General features: G+C 39.3%; 2 protein-coding genes across 3 annotated transcripts in view; one reads left to right on the top strand and one right to left on the bottom strand.

Annotated features, from left to right (window-relative positions):
• The window catches only part of RB1 (RB transcriptional corepressor 1), an 83797-nt gene that overhangs the window by 48989 nt on the left and 11222 nt on the right, over positions 1-23586 (top strand). The gene's annotated exons all lie outside the window — the stretch shown is intronic.
• Positions 540-2484, bottom strand: LPAR6 (lysophosphatidic acid receptor 6). Its single transcript, XM_063334279.1, is given in 2 exon segments — positions 540-969; positions 972-2484. Coding segments are annotated over 2 exon segments (1002 nt in total). The 5' UTR covers positions 1849-2484; the 3' UTR covers positions 540-844.

The following is a 23586-nucleotide window of genomic DNA, read 5'->3' as shown; positions in this document are numbered from 1 at the left end:
AGGATGTTATTTTGCTCAAAAGTCATGTCGAGCTGAAGAACTTCTCACAAAAGGGTTTAATAAAGTGGTACTGTACCAAAACCACTAACTTAAGTCATCAGGTTATTTTGTTATAATTACACAGACATCTGAGACAGAGGTGAGAAGAAAAACCAGTTTGTCTGAGTTGTTTCCAGATGCCCTAAACTACCAGAAGATTTAATTGCTTTATGGGGGCCAGGCTTGTGAAGAGAGCATACATTTTATCAGATAAACCTGGGAGAAATTAAGTTCTTGGAGCCTCCTATGAACAAAATGGTCCCTAAGAAGGAAGGTGCAGGGAGGAAGACAGGAGGGAGGAGTAAGACCGAGAGAAAAGAGGGAACTCCAGAGCAGGCACAGGAGCTGAGGTGATATGATCAATATGATGCTGTTTTCCTCAGCAACTGGATCCTGCAGCGTAAACCACGTAGTTTCACCCCTGTTCTTAGTAACTTGGAGACCTTTATCATTATGAAAAAAGAGCAATTGTTTTAACTTCAGGAAAAAAAACCACCAACTCTTTTTCATTTGTTTTTTACTTGACAGACAGATTTTGGACTTCGGTTAACCTAATCCGAAACCAAAAGTTCATTTCTAACACACAACCTGTCAAAACAGACATTTGACGTAAATTCTTAAAATACTTTTTCCATGTACTATTATGCTTAACGCTTTTACAGTCTTATAATAAACTTTTCTGATGTGAAGGAAGCGTAACATTTACATATCAGAATATATTTCCACAGCTGAAGAAATGTGCAGGCTTCTAATTCCAGTTTAGTCCCAGTAGTATTTTACTACAGTTTATATTGTAGAGTCACTGTCAAATATTTTCATTTTTACAGTCTGAAGGCTGTGTTGAATGAAGCTTTCTGAAACTGGTCTTTCGGAGAATCTGATGTCCCGTGGTCTCGTGGACCGGTTCTTTTTTATGGAATTTTGAATTGTATCCGATGTAAAGTAATAGACTATAGGGTCAAAACAGCAGTTTGAAACGGCGATGCACAGGGTGATGGGGTACATAGTCCTGACTGCAGTTACCACTGAACAATTAATCCAGGTCTGCGTTCTCATAAGGGAATAAAGTATTAAGGTAATGTTATAAGGCACAAAGCAGAAGCAGAATATCACCAAATGGACGAAAATCATTTTGAGTACCTTTTTCTTGCTTAATTTATTCCGACTTAAAGTAAGCGGCTTATTCAAAGTCCGTAAGACCACAGTAGAGCAGGTCACGTTCAAGATGAGTGGAATAAAAAATCCAACTATTTCAATGAAGATAACAATCCGGGATAGGTAGGTTTTCCATGTGTCCTCCGAAAAGTTTTCAAAGCACGATCTCTGTTCAGTATTGTTACGGAGGTTTGTAGACTGGAAAAAGCTTGCTGGGGTGCTGCCTGCTAACACAGTTATCCATACTGCAACACAGACAATTTTTGCGTTCCTTTTTGTTCGGAGAGTCTTAGATCGAAAGGGGTGTACTATAGCTAAAAAGCGATCTACGCTTATGCAAGTCAGAAATAAAATGCTCCCATACATGTTTGTGTAAAAGAGGGTGACAGAAATCTTGCAAAGAATGTCTCCAAATGGCCAGTTTCTTGCTACAAAGTAATAAATCCTGAAGGGTAACGTAAACACGAAAAGCAGATCCGATATTGCCAAATTAAGCATGTAAGTTGTAGTCTCATTGCGCACTTTTAACGTGCAAGTAAAAATGTAGATAGCAACACAGTTTGCTATGAGGCCAAGAACAAACACCATACTAAAGATACACCCATATAAAGTATATTTAAAGGAGTCCTCAGTGGAACAATTAGAGCTTACCATTATAATGGTATATTTAAAATTCCTGTGATTTGGAGGTTTCTCTGGTATTTTTATTGCAACTTTTTTTTTAACTTCCAGAAGAACTTGCGGATGTATTTGAACTGTGTGCTTTGCTAAGTTTGTTGCATGTGTAAAGCTTCAGAGAAGAACCAGCAGCTCTGTAGCAGGGGAGTACATCTCCGGCAGGTCACTTTTCTCTTCCAAGTGCTATTTGTAATCGCACAGCGAGTCTTCCAAAGTCAAAAACCATATCATTTGTGGCAGATGAGGTCATCCCAAAGCTCGCTCAGTTCCATTTTCCCCCCCCTCCTCGATTTGATGGAGCTGTTATAGAACTTTCTGCCTTATTCTTGGCTGCAGATCACGACGGTGAAGTCTGGTCCGTCCGAATTTACTGGGAACGTATGCCGGACGCCGCAAAGTGTCGGCACTTGCATTTCTCCCTCAGCCTTCTTTCTGTAAAATGAGGGTTTTTTCGGCTCTTCTGCTGGCTGGCTCGCCCCACGGGGCAGGAAAGGAGCTGCTTGCGAGGGCAGAAACCAAATTCCAGAGCGTGTTTGTTCCTGCCGAGCACAGCCCTGGCGTCCTGCGCCCCGGCAGCCTCTCGCCAACCCGGCTCCTTCTGGAGAGGAGAGGAGAAAACTCGGGTAATTAGTAGCGTGACATCACAGGAAGAAGAGGCCGGACTGGCTGGAGAATGGTTTCATTTCGGTTTGTTTGCCTTCCCCTAATCTGATAATGTGTCTGCTGGGACTGTACCTTGCAGGCGTGCAAACGGGCACCAGCAGAGTGCTGCAGCTGCAGCCTCCGGTTAACTCTTTCCCTGCTCCCTGAAAGGTCCTTTGCCAACGGTGTTGGAGGCCGAAAGCTTCACCGCAAGACCTTTTTCCTCAGTTAAAGAGGAGACTTTTTGGTGTCTGAATAACTCCCCTGCGTTAAAACTCCTGGGGTTTTTTTAGGAGATAGCAGTAATTGTGGGATTTTGTGTTTTATGGAGCATTGTACTAACGTTACAATTTTTTTTTTTTAACAGATATCTTTCGTTGTGATAGATAACACTAATCACCAGAAATCAGCTGAGTAGCTCTATCTCGTTTCCCTCAATACATCAGTACAAACCTCAGGAGGGACAAAGTTATATTGACAGGCAATTAAATAATTTCACCAAATAATTATTGAAAGAGAAAGGCATAAAGATTGTGAATTTGTGGGTTGCTCTTGGATAGTCCCAGGATTGAGATGTGCTGCAGTGGGAGGAGAAATTTTTAATTTGTTCCCTATTAGAAAGCCTATCCCAAGCTCTCTTTCTAATCAGAAAGATGGTTCTTTTTAAAAAAAAAAAAAAAAAAGCTTTTTTTTTTTTTGTTTAGTGATACAGAAAGCATTTTCTTCAATCTGTAAGCACAGAATGAATATACCAAAATAAATACTGTGCTATGCAACTGTTTCTGATAATTTAAAAGGGGCCAGTTATCACACATGCACAGAACACTCCCATTAGTCACTGATTTAATGAACCGAAAACATGTTGTAACTAATTAAATTGTTAAGTAAATATAAAAAAAGCAGCTCTTATTGCCTTTAGGGGCAGATATGAGATAAGTCTCAGTTTAGACAGTCTCATTTATTTAACAACAGCTTGGATAGACTCACTTCTGGCATCAAAACCAGTCTATTTCGAAGTCTTAGAATAACAAATCTCTTCATATCTGGCTGGGTGGCATGGTTCTTTTGAACGAGATTTTAATCAGTTGTACCTAAGCAAGGCTCTGGGCAAAACCTTTCTAGTCTGCTGTAAAGGAGAGTAAATAATAGCACTTCACAGGGTTTTGGCATAGTTTCTTAATGTAGGGTATGTCAGACAAAATTCAGAAACATGCAAAAATGGGTCTTGCTTATTTTATTTCAAGTTGTCTTGGTAAGTTTCTTCTGTGAAACTCTTTCACCTTGATTTTTGGTGTGAAATCAAGCAGTTTCACTTCAACAGGCTATAACCACAAGAAACCTTTTTGACTATTTTTGAAATTCATACTTAACCGTAAAAGCATAGCACACTTTCCACTTCTCAGCAAGAAATGAAAATGTGAGCTTGGCAGAGTCTCTTGTGTGTCCAACTTAACTTGTACCTTAGCATAAGGCCGCCTTACCTGGCTTTCCTTACAAAAGCAGTCATCACATGTGGTTAAATTTTGTTTCTATTCCCAGCAGCCTTTCATGGTGAAAGGGGAGTTTTCCTGCAAGAGTCCCTGAGTTCGTGGGAGCTTGGAGCTTGGTTTTCCTGCTCCGGCTTTGTTTGTACAGGGAAACTCTGTGGGGCAGGCTCAGTTACTGGAATGAAAAATCCCTGAAGTACAGAAATCTAATGTCACATGTCAAAACCTGGAGCAATATTTCATGTTAAGAGAGGGAAATGAATGGAAGTGAGTAGGGCTCTCTTACTCATCAGTACTTGATGTCCTGCTTGAGCGAATGTGTGGGTGCACAGAGAAAGGGCGGGCATGTCTGACCGGGGGCACTGTCCATTTTGCCATGGTAAAGGTGTTCCAGAGCAGACATGAAGGTGCATCCTCACCCTTCAGTTCGTCCATCAGAGCCCCTGCCCTGCTCTGGCTCGTGTTATTGCTCCTGTTACCAACATGGGCACTACTCAGAGCTGGATTTTAGGGGCTAGGGTTTCTGCTTCTGCTGTCTTTGGGACTTTCTATTGCCCCGTGCTGTTTTAGTGCAGAGCAGTACGTGCATCTTACACTAATTGAAGAACTAAGTGATATTGGTATGCTTCCAGAAATAGCATTCAGCCACAGGGTTTCTCCACCTGCAGGAGATTTGAAAACCCCAAGTTGACAGGTTTTTACTTCGTATTGCGTTTCAGTGAGGAGGTGTATGAGTGAGCGGGCAGTCCTGACTCATTTTAGTTTAAAAATGTGAATTGGCAAAGGTGAATTGCATCCCCCATTTCTTAAATTAGATGTGGCTGACTGTTATGAAGCAGTGTTCTAATTTGTGTGAGCTTCTCTGAGCTGAAGAACCTGCATTATTGTGCTGCGGGAGTTGAGAGCAGCCTCCCTTCTGGCCAAGCTCCAGCGCAAGCGGGGAGAAAACTTCATCATGCGCTTTCCTTCCCTTGGATCACACTTCAAGATGTTGGGCTCTGTGCCGCTAGATTTGGAAAAGCCTTCAGTAAGCCCCAATGCTTTAAAAAATAACAAAAAACTTGATTAGTTATTATGGTGGAAGAATTGACGTGGTAATGACCTTGCTTATGCTCTTTCACCATGGGCAAATTTTCCTTTGGGATGAGGAGGAGGGTAGGCAGGAGGAAGCAGCTGCAGGGAGGGCCCTGTATTATGAAGGTTTTTTAGGTTTTTTCCTCCAAAGGAAACAATGCTGCGGGGAGATGCGTATGTAAGTCTGTCTGCATCAGAGACGGGAATCAGTTAGGACCTGTCATTTGTTGCTAATGCGAGATGAGCAAAGACTGCGTTTCCGTCAACAGGCTTCCTGTGGCTCTTGAAGAGGTCATCGAAGGGAGAGGGAGTGTGGGCTCCGTAAAGCTGGGAGCTGATGAGATGATTGAAATCATCTCTCACTTCAGCAGTGAACAGATTTTGTATGTTCCTTCAGTTGGTTACCACTTAGCTCTGCTTCTATGAGTTTAGATATCGGAGTTTGGGCGTCTATGACTCTTTACACTCTTGAGCAATCTTGGATGTGTGTGGGGAAACCTCTTCCAGCGTTGAACAGGGCGTCAAGAGGAGAAGTCCTTCTAAACCCTAGCAGTGTGCTAGTAGAGCAGCAGTAGGACACTGCCACCAACAGTTGCTGCTTCTTCTTACTCCCATGTGTCATAGAGTTGGAGACTTGCTTTCATATAGAATACAGGGGCAGGATCCCTTAAATTCAGAAGTCCGGGTTGAGTAGTAAAGAAATATTTCACTGAAATAAAACAAATATTGGAAGGCTTTCCAAGCCTTTGGAGTTGTTTTGTCTAGTGTTTTGTGTTCCTCTGGTGTTACCTTAGTCTTCAGTGCTGGAATCGAACAGAATTCAAAGGTGAAATTAATTTTGAACTTGCCTTGTGTACTGCATTTAGTCTGGCTCCGATGCTACTGCTAAAAGCTCTTACTTACTTACTTTAGAGGAAGAAAACAACTTCAACATTAACGACGTAATAGATTCTTACAGTGCTTCCAGAGCCAGAGTACGCACTGTTAAATGAAGGCTGTCAGAGATGCACCCAGCACCATGTGCAGTTCCATTTTTCTATACCTAAACCGACGTTACTGCTTGTAGAAGCACGACTGTATCATGGTAAAGGTATTTGTTCTCACTTTGGGTAAGCATGGTTATGCAAAAGGACTTGTGCTATCTGTTGCAGTGGAGACAAACCCTGTTGGGACAGTGTTTTCTTTGTCCCAAATGTTATTTATTATATATCCAATCACTTTCATCGGTTAGTGATGACTTCTGAAGCATTTCTAGTCTATTTATGAGAGTTTCTCTTTAAGCGTGTGTATGTACAGGAAGGAATTTATTGTGGTTGAGACTTAGGGCTGGGGGCCAGGAAGTCTATTCCTGGCTGTGCCACAGATTTTCTGTTCCAATCCTGGCAAAGTTTTCTACGACTCTGTGCTTTAGCTTCCCTCCATGTAAGAGCTCCTTAACTTCCTCACTGGGATACGAGGCCATCTTAATTGTTAAAAGCAGTTTGAAGTCCTTGAATGGAAACCCCTTTATTAAACATGATATTGCAATAATTACCATGGCTAGTGAATGCGACAAAAATGTAGGAAGATTCCAATTTTGTATTTTTAGATTAGATTCCTGCCAAGCAAAAGAATCTATTAAAAGACTTCACTTGATTCAACTCCTTAAGTCTATAGGGAAGTAAGTACAAAGAAAGCAGGGCTGGCAACTTTGACCTTCTCAGCTACCTTTCAGTAGCTGCCTGCTCAGATCGCTTATAAGTCGCGGTAGGACTGCTTCTGCTAGGTGGCTTACTGCCTTCGTAAAATGCAGTGATGGTGTCCACCTATGGAGACAGTGCGAAGTAGTTAGCGCACCAAAAAGTCTCTTTTTTTTTTCCCCCCTTTAAAAATTTTCCAGTGTAGTAGGCAAGTCTTTAAATGAGCATTATAAGACTTACGGTGAACAGACTATTTTTTTTTTTTTAGCCAAACTAATCCTGCATGACTATTGCATAGCCAGTTAAAGGCTCCTCCGTGTCAGGAAACTTGTTAGCTTAATGCAAATGAAACTTACACATACAAATTACAAGTAAAAGTTAAAAGAAAACTGTAAACATTTTCCACTGAAAGTTTGACTGACCTTCTAGAACTAGTTTTCCGAACTAGTTTTCCTGACTAGTTTTTGTTTTACTAGCTCCGTTCTAATACACAGTTGCCAAAAATCTTTCAAATGTTTTTTTTTTAAAAAAAAAAGGGCAAGGGAAGCTAAAGTATTTGAGCTGTGAGTCAATTAGGTTCTCCAAGCAAAAAAAATTTCTCTATGTGTGTAAATATTTAAAAGGTGGAAAGGAAGCTCAGAATAAAACTACAGTTTTTCGTTCCTGTGCTTTTGAAATGCTTCTATTTTCTCTTTTGAATTGTTTCAATTTTGTTTATAGGAAACACAACTGCTCCTCTCCAGCTTGCGGAAAGAGGAAACAATTTTTCTCCTTTTGTATAAATTCAGGCTGCTGGAGCCCTTTTTTTCCTCCACTCTTGGATTCACAGAGAGGAGGGCTTTTTAAACCCAAATATATGTATAGCAAAGGTATTTAGTTGTTGCAATCTCTCTAAATAACTTGAGTACAGCAGATTGCTTTGGTTCTTTGGTCTTAAAAATATGTGCAACAGACATGACAATTATTCTTTAAGAAATGCCACTTTTAGTCAAATTCTGGTTCTGAAACACTTCTTCATGGTATCTGTTGTATGTCTTTGTGCAAGCAGTTTCTTTGAACCACTTCCATTAGTTATATGAAGTCCCTTCCTTGCTGTTTCCTGTACTGCCCTTTATATACCTAGTACTATAAAGAGAAATGGACTACAGAGAACATGTTGTTACTTAAGAAATAGTGTGTAAAATCTGCTATAGGCAGAAAGGAAACCCAACATGTGTTGATTCATAATTTTTAAGCAACTAAGAGGCAAATAAGTATATTCTGTTGCTTTCTTAGCTGGAACCCTCTCCTTTGAAGTGGAGTTTTGGATCTAAAGTGCTGCTGTTGGGACTGTTGTTCAGTAGTCGCAGTATCCCTTAGCATAATATTATCCTTCAGAATTCTTACAAGTCTGCTTGAAGCTGTCTGAAGACTAATTTACAGGGGAACTTCTTAATAGAATGAGAAAATGGGAGAATCTTTAAAAATACTACTAATTTGACATTCTTTTTCTTGTTTCATTTTGATTTTGCATAAAAGTCTTCTGGAGCAGGGTTTTGGGAAAAACTTCCCATGCACAGTGATAGAGGAAAGTGCAGAACTGTGTCCTGAAGTTTGTCATACAAATTCTGAAGATATTTTTAGAATATTTCGTTTCAGAAAATATTATACATGCCCTCTGCTTACATTTTAGAGCTTGTTCTTGGCATTGTTTGGTTTGATTACCACAATGGTTGAGATGAATTGAAAATATGGATTAATTACCACAAGTTTGAAAGTAATTTGTGTGATAGAGCTAATAGAAATGTGCAGTGTCTAATGGTAAAAGAAGCTGTGTTATCTCAGAGGTCCAGTTAATGCTAATGAACATGTTAGGATTACCCAGGATTATGTAAATGGTATTATGGAATATGCAGAATGGTTGTCTGCATTGTAAATACACGGGAACAGTTACAGCAGTGTTTTAGGCCGCTGACAGATGACTGATAAATATTTGTGCGGTTCTTGAGTTGCAGTTTTTACGTAACTCACGGAAAGACCCAGCAGCAGTTTTTGCTTACATTCTTAAATATTTTGATGTGCACAGTCAATTTTTCTGAGAACGCGATTCTAAAGATATCCAGAGGAGCAAGCAACAACTGGGTAAGATATTATCGATGTGTCCGTTTGTTATCTGATACACTTAAAATGGTGGCCCCCACCTCCCTCTGATATATGCAGCAACAGCAGGTAAGAAATGCCACACCAACTTAGCCTTCCCTGCAGCCTCAATTTTAAATTCTTCATTTTCTGTAGTTACGAACAGTGTGTGTATATGCATGTGGGGCAGTGCAGCTTTATTTATATGGCCTCAGTAAGGGAGAAATTGCTTTGCGTGAAGAAATCACCATTTCCACTGCATCTTTGGAGTAGCTTATTGACCCCACTTGGTAAGATAGGAAATTCTTTATAGATTAATTCAGGAAAATGTCTTTATGTATACTGCAGTGTATTCCCTGGAGAAGAGGCAGCACGGCTTCGTGCGTTAGAAGTGTGTGATTATGACATATAAGCGAAGTGTAGCTGATCTTACAGTAGGCTAGTGGGGGCTTAGATAACACAAAATTTTTTCAAGCTTTAATCTATAGATTGAGTGGCTTAAAAGAGATGGGCTAAAATGCAAGGTTAAAGGATTTTAAAGATGAAAAGATTGAAAAATGGACATTGACACTGTTCAGAGGGAAGGAAAATAGAAAAAGGTTTAGTAAACATTCTTGGCAACATCACTTTGAATGACTAGGAATAGGATAAATTTCTAATGAATTTCTAAAATGTCAGGCAGGAAGAGATACACCTTACTTAGAAAAAAAACCAATAAAATAATACCAGAGTTCCTGAACTCTCATTTTAATTTTCTTGACCTTTAAAAAATACACGTTTATTCAGTCACTCTGCAAACATGGCTGAAATAATGTCAGTGTTTGAAATTTCTTTCCACCTTATATGCAGGAAATAAGCGAAATGAATTTCCTTAACACTGTGACAAATTCTGTCTCTGCTCAAGCTTATACTTTCTAAATCATAGGATTAGAAATTCAGAGTTTAATTGGAGTTGACAGAAATTTGCCAGATGTTTCATGACTAGAAATTCATGTCCAAAATATTTTGCATGTGCAAAACATCAATGATTTCTTTTTTTTTCATAAAACAACTGCTATAGTAAGCAAATAACTAGGAATGACAGGAAGGAAATGGAAGAAGCTTCATGAATTATTTTGGAAGCTATTCCTAACATACAGGATGAAATGGGTCAGGGGAACAGGACTTGTAGAAAGGCATTGGTAATTTGTTTAGTTCTAAGGCAATTACTTTTTATTTTTCAGATCTTTAGTTAAAGTTTTTGCCCAGCATGCATTCCTTGGGCAGGATTGAGGTAGGCTGGTTCCACGTCAGGATTACTGGTGTTTATCCATGTAGTTGTTGAGGTTGTATTTCACTTTCATGCCAAATTACTTGCGATCACCACATCTAGTGCACGCAGCCTCTTGCAGTTTTGGCTGAATGAAGGCTCTGGTTTTGTACAAGCGGATTTTAACCTCTACTTGTCAGAGACAGCACAAAGCCCGCAGTCACATTCCTGTTATCTTTTTTATAAAGGATAACATTATGAAGCTATTGAAAGAATTTACCATAGTCATTCAATAAGACTTATGTGAATTTATAGAGTTTAAAAAAAAAAGCCCCTATGTTATTAGTTTGGTTTCCTTCACAAAACTGGAATGTAAGACATTGTGGGGGGGGGAGTTTCATAAGAGTTGTTCAAGCTGGTAAGCTAATTAGTATAGATAAATACTGACATGAAAATGCTTGTCAGGGGAGAACTGTTGCCAAAAAGCAGAACTTGGGCTTGATTAATGTGAAGTATTACTTTCTAAATGTAAAGACATTTGCTGTAAGTCAGCAAATAAACTCTTTTAAGTTCTACATTGTAAGATCTCTTAAATGATTATTTAGCATATTGTTAGTACTGGTAAACAGCTATTACAAGTACTTCAGCTGACTTCCGCCTACAACTGCTCTTTCCTTCCATCCTGTATCCTGAAGTTTTATGAAACAAATTCAGTACTTCATGAACTTTATTATGTCGTTGACCACATTTAGCAGTTGTATTTTCAGTGTGACAGTCAGCTACATTCTTAGAACGTAAGGAAAGAAATGTCACAACTTTGGAGGAGGTACAAAGGACGCGCTTATCATGCGATATTTTAAAATTTTCTGCTGAAATTTTGGAAGGAATGGAGTGAGGCTCACAAATGCAAAAGATGTAGAAAAAGAAAAGCCATTTCCCATCAGCTGAGTTTCTGCAGAGGTCTGAGGGTTGGTCGAAAGAACATTTGTCACAAATGAACCGCTTTCACTTGAATCTGTATTAATAATCTCCCTGGAAGGGGCAAGGTGTTTGTCTGGGAGATGTTGGTTTGACCCTGACAGGAGAGGGGTGGTTGGAACCTGTGTCTCGTGCTCTGAGGAAGTGCTCTCATCATGACGGATTTCTCATCCTTTGCTGTAACAGAGTGAGTCCACAGAAACAAGGTTTTTAGACTCAGACGAAGGTACTATATTGAGAAAAGAAGTTTTCCACTGCAGTTCCCAGTGAGCCATCTGTGCAATAGGTTTGGTTTCTCCAGCTACTTCCAGTCGGTGGTGTTAGAGCAAGATCCAGGCGGTGGCCTGCAGCAGACGCTGCCCTGCACACCCCTTGCTTGGGTTCCGGGGTTTCGTCAAACTCTCTCAGCTGCTGTCTTGCGGTGGTTTAGTGGTTCAGTGGTATAGGTGGGAAAAGTTAACTTTTGGCTACGCAAGTCCCTCACATCTGAGGTAGAAACAGTAGCGTTAAAGGTCATTAGCTCTAAGTTTCAGTAATTATCAGTTACATCATCTTTGAAAGAAAAAAAGAAAATATTAGTTGATACAGCGGCAGGGGATAAGATTAAGTACCTGTTACTTAGAAAAGACCACAAAGGTTCTACCTATGCTTACAATACGGGTTTTATGATTCACTTAAACAGTTTAAATGCGGGCTGTTGCTCGAAGTAATCCTACTGCCATCCCTTCAGGCCTCTGTCTCTCCCCTTCTTCCCGTGTGCTGTGTGCGTGTGCACTCAGCTGAAGGAGGAGAACTACTTTGTTTAAAACTAATCCTAACAAATATATAATTCCCACAGTCATAGCTGTGCTAAAGCTAAAGCAAGTGCAGATGTGTAACTTGGGAGAACCACCAGCGCATTTAAACTGGTTTAAGCCAATTGTGGAACTGTGCTGTCAGTGTTGTGGCAGAATGTTCAATTTTGAGGCTTTCAAATCTTTATTGTTTTGACTCTTGGCCAGACATTAACGTTAGTGTTGTCTGTGTGAGGTTTAAAAGCCTCTGCTAAGCTCAAGAGTGAGATCTATGCTTTTGGTCTGCTACCCTATAATTTATTTTCAAGTAAGTGGTTTGAAATAGTGATATTTATAGCATAATAAGAGAGATATGTGTGCCTGATTAATTTCTCAACAAAGGAGGATAAAAATGAGCAGTAATGCAGACATACTGTGCACAGTCATGCTTTCCTATTTGAAACGAATAGGGTTGATAAAGGATGACAAGGCAAATATCGGATCCAGATTCCATTGAAGATGCTATAAGTTTTCTTACTGACTTGAGGGCCATGGATGCTTTGGGCCAACAGTCTTCAGTGTTGGTATTGGTTTCCATTTTCCTTGTCATGCTACATCTAAAGACTCATGTCAGCCAATCTAGAGAGTTAGAAGATCGCAGACAAATGTGCTTCATGTCACCTGCAGTTAAAACAGACAGAATAGGGAGGGAGTCAGGTAGCAGGGAGATTGTCATTTGTGGGTCTAACTTCAGAAATGCCTAAATTTGCATCCTCTTATTTCATTAGAATTGAATGGTAAAACTGGTCTTGTTTTTGCTATGGCTTAGACATTGGTTTATATGCCTCAGAATAGCAATAGAAAATGTTCCCAGAATAACAAATGAGGAACTTGTTAGATACTTCGGTTAAAAAAAAAAAAAATAAAAAAATAGAGAAGTCTACTTAGCGGAATGCCTACTGATAGATTGTTGTGTCTGACTTGAGGTGCCTTGTACCAGCTTTGCTTAAACAGGGACATTTTTATATAAGGCTTCTGTCTGCTGTTTTGCTGTACTTTGCATATTTGTACTTTGCATATTTGCTTTGGTATCTATGCAAGTTTTATATTGGTATATTTGTAATGAAGTCAGTGGAGCTGCCCATAACAGATACCACACTAACCGAAAGCAGAAATGGGGAATTTTCTGTACAGTGAAAGTGAAGACAGCAGAGTAATTCAAAACAAAGTAACTCCTTTACATTTCGCAGCGATTTCCATGCATTCTTTGTCTGTCTTCCTCTGAGATAGCAAAACACTGGAATGTATAGATGCACAGAACAACTTAAATGTATGTACCTAAGTCAGTGTGAAAATGGTCTGTGTCCTTACCAGAAGCAATGTGTTGAAATTTCAAAATCAACTTGCATTTCGAAGTCCTCTTCTTATTCTCTAAATTTTCTGAGGCAGACAGGTTTCCCTCTTGAAAATGCAACAGAAATCAGTAGTAGCTATGACTTTTTAATTTAATAGAGATATTACTACTTTTAAGATAATAATTTCAAAGCTCACCTCTATAGTAGAGTTGATAAATTTTTTTTTATTTTTATTTTTTAAAGTATCTCCCAGCCTTTCTTAAAAATGATTTTCAGCTTCTGGTGGGAGGGAGAAAGATGTTTGGAGATCTGCGTAACTGGGATTGGAAACTTTATTTAGTCTGTCTGACCGTGCTGTGCATCTCCACTGTTCTTCTTGCACAGACCTGTCAATCAAAACACACTTTTAGGTGCTTTTGCTGTAGGTGTAGCTGAAGTCTTCATGCCTGCGAGAGGCAGGTTTTACTCCACATCTATACAGTTCGAGCATGTACTGCGTGCTGATGCCAGGAAATGGTTGAAGTAAAAGTATGTGAAAGGCAGGTTTAGGAGAAATGATTAAGCGGCAGTTCAGATTTGTTTTTCTAGAGCAAATAATAGGAGAAGCTGTAAAATTCAATGGACTTCCAATTGCGTCATTCTCTGTGTAATGTGCGACCTTTACACACTCTGGAGTTTGAGGACTGAAAGGAAACATTTTGGGGAGCTTCTATAAGCTTGGTCGTTTAAGATTCCTTGGAGGGAGAGGAAAGCTTCCAAGTCATCCCAATCTTCTCATATTTGCTGAAGCCATAGAAAGTAAACAGTACCAAGTTCAACATGGTTGCATGCAACTGCAATAAAACTGTTCAAATACTCCAATTAAATCATGCACAATGCTAGTTCATGGCATGGTCAAGTTTTAAAATGAGTATGATGCCTTTTAAAACTCTGATCAGTGACCTTCTATTTTGAAATTGCTAAAAGAGATACTGCAACTTGGTTTTAGGACTAGCAGAAAGAATTTGAAATGCTTTTTGTGGGGAAAACATATTGGCAAAATTTAAGTTTTCTGTGGGAATACGTGTCAGTGAAACCTCTTTCAAAAAGACCAACTGAATTTAAAAAAAAAACAAACAAATGAATATTTGTAGACACTAATTTCATTTCCTTAACTTTCAGGAAGTAAAACTAGGAGCAAGAGACTTCAATTTTCTCAAAATAGGATGTAAAACATAGTGGTTTCATCAGAAACATTGAAACTTTGGTTTTGCTCTGTTTACAAATGATGGAGAGTTTCTCAAAATGAAAATTCAGAGAGCTTGAACAGAGAAGCACTTTATTACTGAAGGATTTCACATTTTTATTGTGGAAACAGCAGGATATTTGTAATTTAATGAGATCAAGGGAAACAGGTTTTGATCATTTGGTAATTTAATGTACCTTTTCAGCTAAGTCAGCTTTACTACTTTGTTGATAGGTGCTCTTCATGTATTGTCTGATGTCACTGATGTATTACTTCAGGGAGAGTCACATACGTTCTTTTCTGCGCGTGTTGTGGTTTCTAATTATATGCCAATAGAAATACAACCGAAAAATAAGTGGTCAAGGAGCAGGTGTTGCACAGAGGAAGGAGACGGCAGCGGCTATGCAAATTTATTGATTTTCATAAACACATTTACTCCCTACACTCAGGAGTATCTGAGCTGTTGCGGTTTGGGCTGGGTTGGCCAATGACAAGACAACATCAAAAGTCTTCTCAAAATTGTGGTATCCTTTTAGTATATGTTACTTCAATTTTCTCATTTTAAAAGGAGGGTTGACTTCCTTATTATCTTTATGAAGACCCAAGATGCACATGCCCGTGTCTCAGCTGGGCAAACTTGCTTTTAAATCCCCAGTTGGGTGCATGCTTCTCAGCCATCAGGGCTTTTGTAAGGCCCTTCTTCTGAGGCAGCTGGTTGCCCTCATGGGTCTGGCAAGGAGACTCCAAGCCCAGTTCTGGCTTCAGGTTCCAGAATGGGTGGGCAAAGGGGCTCCAGATGGGAAGACTGGATGCTCGGTATGGATCCTTCACTGCATAAATGTGTAGCACAAGGCCTTCCCACAGGGAGGGAAGTTTTTGCATTGGTGCTATTCAAATGTGAAGTAGGGGATCTAGTATGTGGTATTTCAGGGAAAAAAACAAACAAACAAACAACCCATGATCTTTGTCTTTTTATAACTGTTGATTTTAAAACTTGAACAAAATTAATGCTCCTTTCCTAGGTCTCTGTGAAGTCACCCAAATAGAAGTGGTCTAAGTTTTAAATGCAAATTTGTGTTGTTTCCCTGGTCTTCAGCAGGATCTAACTTGCTTTTGTACTTCAGTGCTAAGGCATTTTTGTCCAAAAACATGTTTTCTCTAAAGTTACTTACCTTTACATTCTACTCTAGTAGTTCATGTAATTCAGATAGCTAAGAAAAAAAAAAGGCTCAGCCCAGTTTTTAACAAGTTTGAAGGAAGCTAAAAATGTGAAGGTTGCATTGGCAAAAGAAATTTTATGATGCTGTCACCTGGCTGCATTGCAACTCTCTAGGTATCTGTTATTTGTTAGTCAAATAATTCAGAGTGACAGCGTGCCATTATTTCCATCCATTCTTTCTACTATCCCCCAAACCGGCGAGGGGAATTAAAGTAGCTCATTTTATATGAAGTAGTGACCAGCATTTGTCCTCCTGGACATCCAGCAATCAGACATTGTATATTAGGCCATTGTATTTACATAGAAAAGTATTTAGTCTTGACCTTATGTTGTAAACTGGAAACAAAGTGTTTTAAAGCACCGTAAATCAGTAATTTCCCGCATCATTCTGCTCTAAATATCTAAGGGGAAAATATTCTGCCTTCCAGCATGTTTTTCCGGAGCCTGAGCTAGCCTTCACTGATCAGTCTTCAAAAAAGACCATGACCATGAGGAAAGGCACTGAATATCGTGTCTTACGTTATTTCCTGTAAAATAATACTGGCCTAATCTGGGGAATGTTAGCTCGAGCTTCTTGCAGATGTTGCTGAGGTCCAAGTGATCATAGCTGTGGCTATAGTTTACCACATAGACACAATAACTTAGATCTTACATAAATTGCTTCAAATTTTTTGCCCTTTTTTACTGTTTTTGCCTTTCTTTCCTAGCTCAGCTACATCTTTTGGTGTTTAAAAAAAAAGTTGAAGCAGATATATTACATTGTATTCAGATCTCTTCAGTCTTTTTTTGAGGATCCTAGAGTAACCCCATGGATAGTCCACATCTCTTAGCGTAAGACACTTCTGACTCCATCACGTACTGAGGGATATTCCTACGTTTGACAGCATTAGTTAAATTTTTTTCATCTCAGATCTATGAAAAGCTAATGCTGACATACTAATTTTAGAATTGTTTCTGGTATGCTGATACAAATTTACAGTTTATACTGAAGGAAGCCGGCTGATGCTGTAGATCAGTTAAATTCCCCTCAAGAGGAGGGGCAGGGGAGTGAAGTGATAACCAGAAAAAAGCCAGGGCGGTAAGGGGATGAGAACTTTTTTTATCAGAAAGCACTGTAATATCTGCCTCAGACCTGGCTGCAAAACTTTGAGAGAAAAGTAGGAAAAATGTTTAGTAAATGTTAAAATACTAGATGTGTAAAATTACAAAAAAATAAGTATGAAATGGGTGTAATATAAAAAAAATATAGACACCAGTGTCTTCCAAGTTTTTGTTTCATATCTTTTCAGGTAAGTTATTGAGAAGTTTGGGGTGTTTTGAGTGATTTTGTACTGCTCTGTATCACACTCAAAATTCAATTACTTTTTTTCAGATTGGGAAGAATGTATTTTTAATGAAGACTTAAACAATAGCCCGAGACCTTTTTTTTAATCTTCTCTTGTTAATCTGATTTCCAATGCACTGCTCCTTACCTCTGTTATACTGTATTTTTTTTTCTGATTGTTAAGTAAGGCAGAAATGTTTAATTGAAGACATCTTGTTAAATTCTGTCAGCTGAGGGCTCAGAAGTCCTGCACATGCTTCTGCTTTGAAAGCTAAGCTCAACACGGTGACTGCCGGCTTTTGGCTGCCTCGAGCAAATACTAGGTATAGACCAAGGTAACTGAGCTTGAGATGTTCTGTAATGGTAGTCACAGGAGTATTGGCTCAAATCAGGATGAAAATTCTTGAGGGATGTGTTTATGCCCAAAATATTGTTATACCTATAGTTTTGTTTCAACTTCAGTTTTTTTTCTTCTTTGTCATGGGTAACTTTCTTCAGGTTGAAATATTTTCTAAAAGTGGTTGATAAATCCTTCGCATAAAACGGTTTTCATGCTCGCATTGCCATGTTTTATTATGAAGCATGGCATATTTTTTTGGAACTCTGATTTCTTTGTCCTATTTTTTTCTTTTAGATTATACAAAGCATATTGCAAGATATTTATAGTCCTTTTTGGTTTTAAATATCATAGAGCAGTCTGCTCTTAATGGTTTCAGGACACGTACCATCCCCTATATAATATTACTTTTTCTGGAGAACTGGTCTTTCTGTAAGTGCTCATCCACATCCTCTGCACCTTATCTGTTGTATCCTTTTTTGTTCAACTCGTAATTTATTGACTCCTTGGTGACTTTGGTTAAAAGATACTATCTTGCTCTTTCAGAAACTGCTGTCTACAAAGTTTCCTGGCACACTTAGCACTTTTGGCTGGATTAAGAGAATTGGTGGTGGTACATTGTACCTAAATTTGTCTAGCTAATTTGAAACTGCAAAGAACAGGAGACTTGAAACTGAATTACTAGCTTTAACCGAAAATCTCAAAGAGGCACTTAGTTGACATGTCTCCGCTTGGACTTGGAAAAGTAATTCCCGGAACTGCCCTTAATTGTTGTTCTGGGAACTGGGACAGTGTGAGTCAATTAGAAATGAAACTACTAGAAAGCTGTGACAGTTGGTTTAATTGTTACCATAGTAAATAAATAAACAATTTTCCTTTACTGAGATAGGCATTTTGTGACCCAGAAGTTCTTCTGAAGAAAGTGCTTGAGTGCTGTTTTGCTCCTGAGTTTAATATTTTTTCATATATGAAAATAACTATGGAAGTGTTCTTAATACTGCGTGATGTCAGTTAATCTAACTGTCTGTTAAAGCATCTCTTCTCTACTTCCTTTACGGAAAAAGTCTTCACACTCTGTAGTGTTTTCACAGTTTAAGGTGGTTGATAAATTCTCTACCTCAAGATTTTTGGCAGGACATTTTGCTCCTGACTGATACATAATTTTCAACAGTCAAATGGTTCACATCAGGTGGGATTTAGTTTATTTATTGTATGTGACTTCTTGTGCTGAGAGGAGGAAAACTCTTATCAGTTCAGTTTGCCTTTTGAGACCTTTGACTTTGTCTTAAAAATCTTGGGAAGTAAGATTTGTCTAAGAACTCGTGATGTTGAAGCCTGGTTACGCTGGGGAGCTGGGCAATAAACATACTAATTAGTTTAGATACCGATTGTTTCTCTAGCACCACCACCAGTGCAGACCACACACCCACCTGGGAGAGGCTTGTAGCAGTTGCTTTGGGGAAAATACATGTGCAGGATGAGCCTACAATGCTGTTTTGCTTAGATAATGTTCAGCAAGAAATACATGTAAGGATTATTGTAGTCTGAAGTGCTTTGTGGACCTGTGTGTGCAGTTGCTTTCTGAAGTAATGTGTATTTTTCCCCATTCACAATGTTTTGTAGCCATTACTTCCACAGCTGAACACTCGGGCTGTGTCCAAAACTAGTTGATTTTGGCTTTCAGTCCTATTGCCTGATAACTTAGTTTGGTGACTCTCATAATCCATGGGCTAGTATACTGGCATAATGATTACTCTGTTTTATTACTCTGCTAGTAATTCTTTAAGTGTTGACTTTTGAGCGTGGAGCTTTTTATTTTTGCTTTTATCATCATTGATTATTACAGCAATTTTGTCATCCAGTCATTTAAAGTCACGAGGTCTTTTTGCAATGAGTTTGCTTTTCCTAAAACTGAATAATTATGTGCTTCTGGTTGCCTTCTCTTTCCTGTCCCTGGCACATTTACTTGTCATTTGTGAATGTTAAGCAGCAGCAGTCCCATCAGAGAGCATGAGACTTCACTAATAACATCTCTCCACTGTGAAAATTGACCATTTATTCTTACTTTCAGTATCTGTCATTTAGCCAGTAGCTGCATTCCCAGCTGCCCTATGGCAGCACTTTTCTTTAAAGAGCCTTACCTGAAGGAGCCTGTCAGAGCCTCTCATCTGAAGATCTGGAGATCTTCTGCAGGATCACCCCATTCAAAGATGCATTGACCACTTTAGAGGAGAAACCTGGGAATTTGTGAGGCATGACTTCCCTTTGACCGCCCTGGTGGAAGGCGGTGCCTCATGTCATCATCCAGCTGGTCATTTCTGTAACAACAACAAAACCACAGGTCCCTGGACCAGATCTCCAGCTCTGCTGACACAAAGAGGGGTTGGGGGGAGGGTGGAGCAGGTTGATGGAGAAGTTTGGGACTGTGTCTTTTGATGGAATACTGGCTTGTACTGACTTGGAGTATTTGTGTAGTTGAGGCTTTAACGTGCTGACTATTAACTCCATAGTTACTCAGTGAGCCTTTCTTTTTCTTTATAAAAGGCACTAAGTTGTGTGTGAGTCTTGAGCTGAAAAACTGCTGAAGAAAGTGATGCAAGAGCCTGCTGCAAGCCGTGTAGTAGCAGTCTTCCCAGGGTCATCCGGAGTAGTTTAAACAAAATAGTTGAATAAAAATGTGGTTCTGCTTGTAGACTATCTTTCAAAACTCCTATCAAAGCGATTTTTTTTAAAAGTTAGTCTTACAGGGTTGGCAAATAGGAGCAGTCTCGATGACCACGGTTCATTTTTCTCTTCAATATTCAACTGGTGATTGGTTTGCAGAGCTACAAAGCAATAGCTGTGTCAGTAGTTTCCCTATTTGCAGAGTGTTATCATCAGTCTTTGTAATATTTTTTGAGCATACCAATAGTATTAGTCACTATGTTAACACAGAAGGGCTATCATCTTTATGGTTAAAATTTAAAAACTTCAGGGAGGGAAAAAAAAGGAAGTTACTGGAATCCCTGGGTCGTCTTTGAATTTGTTTCATTTTTTAATTTAGCTCGACTTTGCTGTTTTTAAAAGCAGCTATCAGCCCAAATATCTCACCGTTCCTGTCAACTGTTTGTCTTGCTGTGTTGAGTGTTTTTTCATCTCTCCCCACACCTTCCTGTAATTTCTGGGGAAGCCACGCGTGTGGTGGGCCTCAGAAGTTTGGTGGCTGTTTTCACATGCATCCTTCCCCGTTGCTAGGAAGCATATCTTGATGACGCTTTTGTATCCTGCATTGAGGTGATCTCAGGGACTGTGGCTGAGAGACCCTGTAAAACACGGGGTGTTGGTTAATATAAAATCAGCTGGTGAAGAGCAATTTTGGGAGTGGAGGGGTTGAAAATTGTGGTGTTGATTATTCTGAAATAATGTCTGAATTCAACCAAGATGTGAGGTCTCTCCAGCGGCTTTTGAGGAAGCCTAGATTATTGCAAAACTGTAAAGAGAATGGATTTGTAGCATCATTTAAAGCTACCCAAGCTGTGGGCTGTGGTGACCTGGCTCTCTTCCTCCGACTGGAGAGATTTGAACTCCTTTTTCGCTAGGCCTTCAAATAGCTTTTGGTAGGAAATCTCAGTTTCTCCCATTAGAGATGCTTGATTTCGTATAAATAAGTATCTACATTCACGAGAGACTGCCTGAATCTGTTCCACATTACCACAATGGGTCCTACGTGCCAGACCAGAAGCAGTTATACCTTTTGCTGGTGCAGTAACTGTTTTATTTTTTTAAAAATTTTGTAAGAAACTGGAACATGAGAGAACTGAACTTGAAAATTCGGAACAGGCTTGAGGCTAGGACACCCATTTTCAGGTCAGCCACTTCATGTGCTTTGGACAAGGACTTAAAGAAACCAAGGTTTCCATGATTTGTATGTGTATCAGCGTGTGCTTGTCACTTCCTCCGTAGTTTATTACTTTCTAAGCCTTTTGTGTGAGGAGGAAAAGCGTGTCAAAATACCGCTTTTAAATGACCAGAGCTAATTAACAGTCACTGTTTCTTTTCTGCCTTTTTTTTTCTCCTCTCTGCATATTATGCACTTAGATAAAAGGAGATCCTCACAAAGCTTAATGAGAATATTACTTGATCTTCAATGCTAGAGATGAGTACGGTAGGAATAGGGCTTGTATTAAACATAAATTTGCTCTAAGGAGTTAAAAGCAGATCTGCCAGTATTCTTATATGAATTATACCATTAACACTGCAGTTGTTAATGTTTTTCTTTATAAATTTTGTAAGAACAAGCCCTTAATTTATATAACACAACTCATATGCATGAAATTAAAACATGGTCCTTAATCTTGTTTTCTCATGGTAAATACCGTTTAAATTTAGACTGCGTGAAGTGTATTTTTGTTTTGGCAGGCCTAAATTATTTCATAATTCTGAATACTAATTGTGACGTGAAGCTTCTGAAAACACAATTGCAAGCAAAAGTCAGCTTTCTGGGTGTGAAATTCTGTCATGGGAAAGAGGGCTGCAAATAGCTTGCTCCAATCCAGTCCTTGACTTCCATTCCAAAGCTGTCAATTCTAAATAGGCTTTGGTTTGCCTTGCAAAATCACAGCCACTTTTAGCATATTATGAAGGAGAACATTTCTTAATGTTATGTATTGTATTGACTGATTCAATAATTTGAGGTTGTCTTGATTATTTAAAAAAAAAAAAACCAAACAAAAAAACCAAAACACAAAACCAACAACAAAAAAACCAAAGAAAAACCCCAAAACAACCCCAGGGGAGCTTGGCACTGCTGATAGTAAAGCTGCTTGGGGACTTCCTCTGTAGTCAGTGGAGGACACCCAAACCCCAGGGTAGCTGTTCCCCGTATCTAAGGATTTAGGTCTTTTGTTTAATCTTTTCATGGAAACCAAAGTCCAGTTAAACATGTTGTTGGGACAAAGGTGATGTGAAGCTCAGGAAGCTGGGAAGCACCTGTGTGTCCTCTAGTTTCACCATAGCCAAATAAAGATTAGCCAACAAGAAGTTCTGCCTGTTTTGTCCGTAAAAGGAGCTTTCAGATTGAGGGGAAAATCACCGCAGATGCTCACGATGCAGGTTTTACTGCAGGGAAGTATCCTGCAGAGCCTCACTTAATGAACCCCCACTTAGTTCCCAGAGTTTAGTGTTGCAGTGTTACAGTTAGCCCTGGGTAGTGTGAGAGGGGACCGAGTCAAACTTCAGTCTTATTCTTCGTTCTGATGCCAGTGGCTCTTTGACCCAGAAAAATTTTATGCATTATTTGCTTTCTTCCTTTTCGCGCTAATAAAATGGAGTGTCTCTAGCCATCACAGGAAAGTCTCAAATGAAAAGCAGCATTTCACTTAGCAAAATTTATTCTGTGGCTGCATCTAATAACATTAATCACTTACTGAGCTTTAATTTAAAGTCAAAACTGCAAAACTCCTTTCTTGTGAAAGGAATGCATTGGAGGTGACCTGTTGACCTGAAGTGCTGCTTAAAAGCTTTAAAAAGCAATATACAATTTGTAAAAGATAGTGTGAATAACGTGGCTTTAGAAAAAAGTTACTGATAAACATTCCTATTTGATAAAGCTGGACCTGGGGGTTAAAGTTATTTTGTGACTATTACTTAGAGGACTGGTAATTGTCTGGTTAATGACATTATATTTTGCTCATTCAAGCGAGAGGTAGATTGTTGAATACCAAGTAGTGGGACTAAAACCAACCAGAGTTTGCCCTGATAAGCTTGAAAACTCCCTGCAAGCTGCAGATTGCACTTCAGATTCATTAAACAGAAGTCTCTTTCGTGTTTAAATATGAAGAAAGGAGGCAAGGTTGTAATTAAACCCACCAATTTTGCAGTGTGGAGAGTAGATGGATTTAAGAAAACTCATCTTTGTATATTTCTACATTATGGCATACTTGGTTTTGCTTGGTTTTTTTGTTTGTTTGGTTTGGGTTTTGCTTTTTTGGTGAGGCACCAGTCTCGTCAGTGTAGCACCTACTTCTCTTCTCCAGTCCATGTCTGTATATTTGGAAAGCTACCAGCGAGAGTGGTAGGTGTCCCCCGGGAGAGAGCACAGAGGGCTTCATCTAAAGTCCTCAGCTCTAAGGTGGAAATTTTGATTGGCGGAACACCCACCGTAAATTTCACCAGGTGTGAAAATTAAATAAACTTCTCCTGCTCATGCAACTGCAGCGCTAACAAAGCTGCTGCCGTCGGGGTAGGCAACGTGACCGTGGTTTGCCGAAGGGCTT

Source organism: Chroicocephalus ridibundus, chromosome 1, assembly GCF_963924245.1.
Source record: "Chroicocephalus ridibundus chromosome 1, bChrRid1.1, whole genome shotgun sequence".
In the NCBI taxonomy this organism is placed as follows: Eukaryota; Metazoa; Chordata; class Aves; order Charadriiformes; family Laridae; genus Chroicocephalus; species Chroicocephalus ridibundus.
The sequence above is the reverse complement of the archived record's forward strand: the minus strand, read 5'-3'. Positions and strand labels throughout refer to the sequence as shown.